Source organism: Parasteatoda tepidariorum, chromosome X1 (assembly GCF_043381705.1).
Source record: "Parasteatoda tepidariorum isolate YZ-2023 chromosome X1, CAS_Ptep_4.0, whole genome shotgun sequence".
Lineage (NCBI taxonomy): Eukaryota > Metazoa > Arthropoda > Arachnida > Araneae > Theridiidae > Parasteatoda > Parasteatoda tepidariorum.
Window position 1 is genome coordinate 13,298,195 of NC_092214.1, and position 10,310 is coordinate 13,308,504.

Consider the following 10,310-nt stretch of genomic DNA (forward strand, 5'->3'; position numbering starts at 1 on the left):
CTTTTAAGGGATCCAAGGGGATGACTCTTGTTGACATTTACTTAGGTCATTTTGTCAAGAGATTTTTTCTGAGACAAACGTAAAACGTTCCAGTTAAATTCCAGTTTTTAGCTCATTTAATTGCGTCATTTAAATTAACCATTTTTAATTCAGATATAAATTTTCTGTTAGCTTTTATTTTGCTCAATTTTTGAAATTAAAATTTAACTTTAATTAAGAGTTATTAAAATTATTCGCAACTTCCTTTTTTTCATTACATAAATCGTGATATCAATAATTCTCATTCTTAATAAAAAATTTCTTTGGAAAACCAAATGTAAATTTATTTATAAGGAGGTAAGTAAATGTTTGTATTAACTCATTTAAATTTTATATTTATATACTGTTAGAATTCTTTTATAAGAATGGTAACATAACAATTGCTTTTTTTTTACGTTCGTATGTAAAATTTAATTTGTGTGGTACTTTAATTGACAATTTTACTGTTAATTGTGTGCATTGATTTTGTTCTTATTTTATATTTTTTAAATTATTAGGACCTTTAAATTTTTTTAATTGGAACTTCGAATTCTTAGGGTTTTTAACAACTTTGTTTTCATTAAAAAATGAAATGCAATCTTTATTTTGTAAACAAAAAAAAAACACATTTAATTTAATAAAAAAGCTATGACCATCAGCTTAGAAATCCGTAGCAATTAAAATTCATTGCCATGACAAACCATTAAGAATTTTTTTTTAATTAGCAAATATGCTTTGACTTTTTCTCATTTTTCTTTCATAAAAAAAACTATTACTCTTTGTGATAATTTTGTCACATATGATTACATAGCGTCATGAAAACATAGGCCAAATATTCAAGAACGAATTCTTTTCAAAATATAGCTATATTTTCTAAGGACCTGTCCATATTGGAGTAAGGCAACTTTTTGTTAATCGATGTATATAGAGAAAAAAATTCGGTATATTTTGTCAATTAGGAATTTTTTAAAATGTGGTATATGTGCCGATAGAAAAAAGTTTATAATTTCCTTCAGTTTCCATAACGCTATCAAAAAAATTTGAAACGAAAAAATAATTTTCATTTTTATAATGGTTTTGTCTTGAAAAGACCTTCCTTACGATATAGTAACCGAATTCAACAGGTTTATAATATTGGTATTTTATGATTAGCATTATATTTAGAGGAAAAGGAGGCTACTGTGGACATGGGGGACAAAAGTAGACAAAATGAATAGCTTTTTTTCCCTAGTAATATTTCCTCGGTGAGATGTCATAAATTGGTAACTTTTACGTACAATGAACCAAAAATGTACCACCCTGAATAACTTTTGATTTAACGATCGGATCTTCACGTTCTAGGACTCCATCTTCATAATTCGAGGGTATGATTTCAAATATGCAAATTAATTAGTGCACGATATTTTATTTTAAGTTACGCAATCAGACACTAAAACACACTTTCTCGGAATAAACATAACTTTTGTTCAACAAATTCGATTTTCTATCCCCCGTAATATAGGAGGTAGCTGCAATCTGGGAAATATGGTCCCAATAGTTGGGTTGGGTGAGCTATCCAAAGTTTGGACACCCAAATGTTAATTTTATTTCTTTTTTTTTTTTTGTATTTCAATACAGATCGAGAGCTTTTTAAGGGAATTGAAAAATTTTTGCACACGATTATAAAATTCTTTTATCTAAAGATAATTCCATACAAAAAATAACTTTCAGTAAATATTTATTATTTAATAATAGTCTGATGTTGATGATCATTTACGTCGCACTAGTGCTGCACAATAAGCTATTGGCGACGGTCTGGGAAACATCCCTTGAGGTTTGATCCTCTGCAGAGGGGATAAGACCCCCGCTTCGGTAGTCCGGCGACCTGCACGCGAAGTCGAGTACTTTATGGTACACCAGTTTAACAGGACCAATACCGCACACCCTCGGTCCCTACGCAGACTGATCCAAGTGGTCACCACCCGAAGCCAGGGATGCTTGACTTCGGTGATCTGCTGGGAACCGTGTCTTAACGATCAGTCCACTTCGGGACAATAATAGTCTGAAAAATTTTGAGTCGTAAATCATATAATTTTTTTTTGTATTATTTTAAAGTATCTAATTCCGCATGGAAAATACAAATTTGAGCGAAATTGGTTGATTAGTTCCTGAGAAATCGAGTCTTATAAGTACGACTTTTTTAAAATTTAATTTCTCAGGATTAATCGATTTCGCTGAAATTTTGTATTTTGCCATTTGGAAAACTTACAATGTTTTGTAATCCAATTTATATGTGAACAAATAACTTGTTTTCATAAATATATTCGCTAACATAATACATAAATAGCTAAAATGACGGTTAGAGATGGAGTACTGAAAATTTTTGCCCTAGAGCCCCGAGGGGTGAAGTTACGGCACTGGTTATGTGTTGTTTAAAATGTTGCAGCACTGAAATGCAAATAAATCAAAGTATTCACATAATGTATTTATGACATATTTTCAGAAGAAAACTTGATTTTATAAATAGAACCAGCATACATACAAAGTGAATAATGAGTGAATACAGCAAGATCGAATGGCAAAGCAATCAGAAAAAACTGCATAATGAAACTTAAACAGGAAATGTTATTGTATGTTGCTAAGGTCATCTCTCCATAATAAACTGACTGTTCATGCACATTTAAAGACATACACATTTTTTTTTATGAATGGCAAAGCAATAAGAAAAAACTACGTAATGAAACTTAAATAATAAACTTACACAGGAAATGTTATTCTATGTAGCTAAAGTCATCTTTCCATAATAAAATGACAGTTCATGCTCATTTAAAGAGATACACATTTATTTTATAAATGGCAAAGGAATCAGAAAAAACTGCACAATGAAACTTAATAGGAAACTTACACAGGAAATGTTATTCTATGTCGCTAAGGCATCTCTCCTTTATAAACTGATTGTTCATGAACATTCAAAGAGACACACATTTTTTTAAAAGCTAAATTGTAGTGTTTGATATTAGCTTTACATTTTCTAGTAATTATACTTTTAAAAAAGAATCAAATAGACCCAGAAATAGTTATTTTATTGTAATTTAATCATTTGGCAGCCAAATTAGCAAGCTATAGATGTTGGTAGATAAATTATTGTATTACATTAAAATAGCTATTTTTCAGCCTATTTCAAACAATAATTACTAGAAAACGTAAATTGAACATGAAATTAAAATACTTTAAACAAAGAAAAATACTGTTTTAAATGTGTAGAAACATGTATATTTTCAGAAGAAAATTTCATTTAAAAAACAGCATACATACAAAGTGAATACAGCGAACCCGAATTGCTAAGCAATCTGAAAAGAAAAAAAAACTGCACAGCGAAAATTAAGTAGGAAGCGGGAAATGTTATTTTATGTCAATAAGGTAATCTTTCCATTCTAAACTGACTGTTCATGCACATTTCATACCTGCCAACATTAGAGAAATAAATTAAGGGAGATTTTACTAGCAACATTTTTTAGGCTACGGGTAAAGTTTTGATGCTTCTTGCATAATCATGGAAGTCAAAAAGAGAAATTCAAAATTGGAAATATAAGCACTTAACTTAGTGAAGTAAAAAATATGTGCATAAATCTTGATCTAAAGAAGATTTTTTTAAACCATTATTATAATTACTTAAACTATTTTATTTTGTAACCGTTGTTGAACAGATGACCTGATTTTGGGTTCACGACTACTTATGTTCAACTCCATAGCCTTAGAAGTTTGAATCTGATCCAGAAGACAATGGAACAAGTATTGGGAAAAATTTGCCTTCATGGGGGACTTTTTGATGGAACTAACCCGCATTTGAGTTACATGGAGAGGAAAATCAGGAAAACCTCCGACGGTAAATCGGGCGGCAAGGAGACTGAAACCCGTGATCCATCTACCACTGAGGATATTTCACGTCAGCACTGTGGTCGGTGAAAGCTGGATTCGGAATTCATATCGACCAGTCATTGCTGGGATTCAAACCCAGTTCACCTCATTGGAAGGCAAACGCTCCATTCCCTCCCTAAGCAATCGACTTAACCATCAACATACTGCAGTACTGGCGATAGCACTATCTGTTGTCTATAAGGGAAGTATTTTTGCCATCGGTGGATATTCTATCACAAATTTCTTTAACAAATATGGGGAAATTTGAGAATATACGGATCAACAGGAGATAGTCGTAAAATACAGAAATCTTTGTTAAAAAACAGAAGACTTGGTGGGTATGACATTTAAAGAGGTACATATTTTTGAACTAAATTGTAGTGCTTTATGTTAGCTTTATGCCTCGTATTGTTTAAAATTGGAACCAAATAGACTCAGAAATAGCTAATTTATTGTAATTCAATGATTTGGCAGCCTAATTAATAGCAAGTTCTACATGATTACATTAAAGTAGCTAGCCTAATCACAATAATTATTAGAAAACATAAATTGAACATGAAAGTAAGATAATGTAGACAAAGAAAAATGCTGTTTGAAATGTGCAGGAGCAAAGCCAGTATAAAATGGGATGAGTTCTACGCATTTATACTCAATATTCAAACAATTTTTATATAACATTTAATAGATTTTCAATTAGTTTATAATCCAACTAAAAATATCAATAATAGAAACTTTTAAAAAAAAGAACAAAAAATTTGGTTTAAACCAGCCAAGCTTCAAACTCGCATAGAAAAATTTTGATAGAACTATTTTTAAGAATTGCGGATTATATTGTTTAGAATATGTTATGCACTATTTAAACAAAAAAAAACACAAGGGAAAATAATAGGGTGCAAAGCTAGATTTTTTAACAAAAATTAAGCACCTTTTAAGCACTCAAAAAATGTTTTTAACCAATTTCCAAAAAAATATATATATAGTTAGGATCTGTGCAGTAATAAAAAAAAATTTCCATCTTTTAAAGACCTTAATTTATAAACATAAAGTTCAATAAGATTCTCGAAAACTTTAGAGATGAAATAAGTAGAAATGAAAATCATACCTTTTTTTGCAATTTAAAACAACAATCAATATGGCAAGGAAAAATTCTCTTTTTAAAAAGATAGAAAATTAAGCAATTGTTACAAACCTTGAATAAAAAGAGTAACTTTAAGGGCTTTTGAAAAACATAAATCAAAAATAAGCACCTTTAAAAACACCAGGCACCCTGAATAAACCATCTTAAATTTTGGGTTGCAAACTTCAATGTTGCATTACGAAAAAAAATCATGTTTATATTAAAATTTTATTCATCTTTTAATTGTATTTAAAATACTTAAATTCTCATTATTTTAGAGAATCTAAAAACAGTTTGCTTAACTAAAATTCTATTTTTTAATTATATTGTCACTCATTATATGCTGTAACACAAAAATGACACTTTTTGAAAAACTCCACCAGCTAATTTAAATAACAAAAATCTTTGAAATTTACAATATAATTTTTTTTTAAAAATGGTTTTGGTTTGAAACAAGTTTTAATAGCTAAGTTCACAAAAGATATAGTTATTTTTTCCATCATGCACACTTTTATATAAATCACGTAAAGAAGCTATCACATTTTTATCTAAACCAATTTCATCGTTTAGATATTCGCATGTATCCTGATCAACACCCATTTGAGTTTTGAGAACATACTCAAAAGTGTAATTTCCTCTTAACTGCACAGACATAGGTATTTCATAATATCTTTTTGGCTCTGAAATGACCATAGATTCCGGCTGCCTATATGCATCACTAAATTCACATGGCATGTTATTCTCTTGAAAATTTTGCTCATCATTAACACTAGAGTTTCCATCATCAAATCTATCATCTGATTCATAATGAACTGTTTCATCAGAAGAACTTTCTTCTGTTTCAGGAATTTGAAGACGCACCTTATTATCTTGATTAAAACTAGTTTCAGCAACAGACAAACATTCATTATCCTCTTGAAAATTTCGCTCATTAGTAACACTTGAGTTTCCATCATCTAATCTATCATCTGTTTCATAATGAACTGCTTCATTCGAAGAACTTTCTTCTGCTTCAGGAATTTGAAGACGAACCTCCTCATCCTCATTAAAACTAGTGTCAGCGACAGACAAACCTCCATTATCCTCTTGAAAATTATAAAGGTTATCATTTAATGGGTAATGTGTTTCAGCTGTCATACCATTAGCATGCGTCTCACCTTCGGCAAACTTGTTATCTACAAAATAATTGTGATCATTTAATGCGTAATGTGTTTCAGCAGTCATACCATTAGCATGAGTTTCCCCTTCGCAAAGCTGGTTATCTACAAAAAAAGTGCGATCATCCAATGGGTAAAGTGTTTCAGAAGTCATATCATTAGCATGAGTCTTACCTTCACTAAGCTGGTTATCTCCAAAATAAGTTTCGGTATGTTGACAATCTTCTTGCAAATATGTTTCATTAGTAATAGATACACTCTTATCTTTTTGAAATTGATTTTCCATCTGTTGGCAATCCTCTAGTATATTTTTTTCAGATACAAGGGAGAAATTAGCATGAAAATATTTCTGACCATTTAATCCCAATTTCTCCTCTTTTGAGCTTAATCTACTAGATCTTCTAGTCTCTGTATTTGGTCGAAAATTTTCTTTATTTTTCTTTACACGCTTAGTTTTTGTCAATGTTTTATTTTTTGTCATAGTTAATGAGTTTTTCTGCAAGTCAAAAATTCTATATTTATCTTTCATATGATATTCTATTTCTTTAGGTGACAATTTTGGGATAATAAGAGAAGGAAATTTACCAACAATAGATCTAAGGGATTCATCAAAAGCATAATTTTTACCTTTCTTTTGTTTTTTTTGCTTTGATGTTTTTCTTTTTCTTTTAGGTATGGAACATCTCTTCAAGAGTACTACAGGCTGACGATGAGCTAAAATATTCTTTGCTATACCAGCTATTTTATTTTTGATAAGTATATATGTCGGCTCTTCATACAAACTTTCAGAACGTCTGTAATGATCTCGATAAAACAGAGGTATTAGTTTCAAGTCTGTTGCTTTACCGATAATTCGATGGCAAATATAAGTTTGAGCACATATTTGTGCATATTTCTTATCCTCACAATTAAAAAACACAGTGTTAATAATATTCTCCACACTTAATTCACTGGCATCAACTGATCCAAAATTTTTATGTACATTATAAACAATGTAATTATTGGGAAGATCCTGCGTTGTTTTGTGAAAATGCATTTTATATGAAAATTGAGTTTCATTGCTTCTTGCGACATCCATTTTTCTGCAAACATAAAAAATAATTAATTGAGACAAATTTTATAAAGAAAAAGTAGTTCTAAATTATTACAACAAAATACAAGAGTGTTGAAAATACATAGCTGCCAACATGGATAGGAAAAAACCCAGTAAATTTCAAAAAATAATACAAATTTCATAACAATTGTGGCAAAATGTACTAAATATTTTATACATGGTTGATTTTCATCATCATCAAGATTTTATCAGATTTTTATCATTCCGATCTGTAAATCAAGAATCAGTTTAATGTGAATCACGATTTTTATAATAATCAATGAAACCTGCAGAACTAAATTTTATTTATTAGCAGTAAAAACTAAATGTAAAAATTTTATTATAAATCATAAAAAATTAATTATCCTTCATATGTAAATTAAAAGAACAAATAGGATAACGATATTAACCTATAATAACGAAGTTAAAACATTGAACATATTTCTAAATCGATTAAACACTATATATCATTCGAAAACTATGGCTACAAAACCTAAAATTTGCTAGAAATTTCAGCTTTCAAAACATCAGAGAGATGAACAATAATCTAGCGTGAAAAATCTAGGAGAAAACAGTTTTGCATCTTCTTTAACCCCTATTGCATCTATCAGAATTTCTATAATTTTCTTCTGAAAATGTTTTTTTTACTGATTTTTTGTAAGAAAGATTAATATTAATTTAATTACTGAAAAATCAAGTACTTTTCAAGTACCCTATGGCAGAATTCAAGGACTTTTCAGGGCACTGATTTTTTTCAACAAAATTCAAGGACTTTCAAGTAATGTGGGAACCCTGTACCTTCTGACACTAGTTACAATGGACAATTACAGCACAACATTTTTATTTTCATACCTAACTTATTGGAAATTCTCTCCTGAAACCAAAAATCTGGTTGTTTTTTTCCAGCAAATGTTAATTTATTTTGTTATTAAGCATTTAAATTGCCCCAAAAGGCCTCCGTGAGTGCTGCAATCAAAAACGATCCCCGATTGGCTATGGCGTCACATGTGCCGAATGGAAACATGCTAGGCTATTTCAATGCTCTTTTAGTTTTGTTATCACATATATAGTATGAACATCCTTTGTAAATTATTAGCAAAATTTTTGTGAATTAGATTTACGGTTTTGAGAGTGTGTGCAAAATGAAATAAAGATTTTAAAACTTCAAATTATCACTAAAATGTCTGAAGAAATGATTATGCAGCTCTTTAGAGCCAATCAACATTTCTTTTAGGCTGAAATCAGTGGCATTAAAGTTCATAGAAAATACTATTTTATTCCACTTACTTTTAAATTAAAATAAGTTGCAGATTGGATAGAAATAGTACACATTTAGATATAGGATGGATGATTTTATAATTCGTTATTGCATTAAAACAAATAAATATTTTCATAAATCTAGTCCATTGAAAAATATCAGTCAATCCCTGTTACAATCTATGTGCTAATATTCAAATAATGCAATTTAATGTTGGTTCTTTTATTTATTTGTTACAAGAGTTGAAGAATTTTCTTTTTAAAGGCCATATGACACGAGGCAACCTAGTTGAAAGCAACTAGCGGTTTCGGTGAAGTTGAAACGTGTCATATGATGGTTGCCCGGTTGCTTTCAACTAACAACTGAAGTTAAAACCTTTCAACTTTAGTGGAGCAACCAGATTAGTTGAAACGTGTCATATAGTATAAAATTATAGCTTCCAAATACTTTCAACCTTAACTAGCAACTATTTAGTAAACAAAATACACGTGCTGATTCTGACACATCCTGAATTTTTATCTTTTAAATTTAAACTTGGTTTAATCTTCTAACTATGACTAGTTTTAAATGGANTTTTTTTTTTTTTTTTTTTTTTTTTTTTTTGAAATTTTTCAAGCGTATCCTTGTCTTTGGGACATAAATAACAAAGATTATGCGAATAAACTAATTCCGTATAAATTAATGTCCTCTGTGGCGATATTAAAAGTTACAAATTATTATTGAATTTTAAAAGTGAATGAAAAAAAAACTAGCATATTACTAATTACAAATGTTTAAATATTTGAAAATTCCAAATTATATAGCTTGAACGCTAAGCTTTTCAAACTCATTTTGATAGATATTTCTTTGACAGATATTTCCGAGTACCAATGAAATTTTGAAAGCAAACGAAAGAAATTATTTTGATTTTATATCACCTTTTTTTGGTTCTAGTTCTTCTTTCAGAATCTCAGCTATCAGCTCAACGCCTACCTCAAGTACATCGTCAATAATCGCTTCTATGATAATTAAAAGAGCTTATAGCAATAAACTTTATTGAAAAATATAAGTTCTGGTATTGGACTGTTATATACTATAATAGTCCAATACCAGTGCCGTTCTGGTATTGGACTATTCAGAGTTGGTTGAACAAGCGAAGGTTGTAACGTGTGATCACAAATGAGAAACCAAAAACCGGTTTCTTAACTTAGTTGCCTAGTGTCATCAGCACTTAAGTAAATACTTACTAATGCAGTTTGTCATATTTCTTTTTATTTACTATGCATTAAATATTTAAATACACATTAACGCTTATATTTATTATTTCGTGAATAAGTAAGAATTTTGTTACAGTTTACATTTTAATTCCTTTTTCTGCAATATAGTATTAACAAAGTATGGTTGTTGTTCATTTCTCTCCTTATTTTTGTAAACTATTTGTCAGTGCTTGCAATGAAGATTTCAAAAATAGTAAAATTTATACATTATACATTTTTAATTAATCAAAATAGTTGAAAAAATCTTGGGTTAAGCAGTCGGTATAGCCAAAAACATATCAACACTTTCAAGAATCTAGTTCATTGAAATATATCTGACCATCACCATAATCTAGTTATGCTTAAAATTTCACTTAATTTCTCATTTATCCACATCAATTAACTCATATTTATCCACAAAATTTCAGTGAATATCATTAAGCTAGAAATTTTTGTTTCATTAAAGCTAAAGAACAATAATAAAAAATTAACTTATACAAAATGGAAAGAAATTCTTTATATATTTATATATATA

The 10,310-nt window shown here is 29.3% G+C and overlaps 1 protein-coding gene across 1 annotated transcript in view; it reads right to left on the reverse strand.

Annotated features, from left to right (window-relative positions):
* Positions 1-2,469: 2,469 nt before the first annotated feature.
* The window catches only part of LOC107452952 (uncharacterized), a 10,475-nt gene continuing 2,634 nt past the window's right edge, over positions 2,470-10,310 (reverse strand). Inside the window, exon 2 of the mRNA XM_016069586.3 lies at positions 2,470-7,271. Within this exon, the coding sequence (XP_015925072.1) occupies positions 5,492-7,267 (1,776 nt within the window). The 5' untranslated portion in view covers positions 7,268-7,271 and the 3' untranslated portion in view covers positions 2,470-5,491. The remainder of the gene's footprint in view (positions 7,272-10,310) is intronic.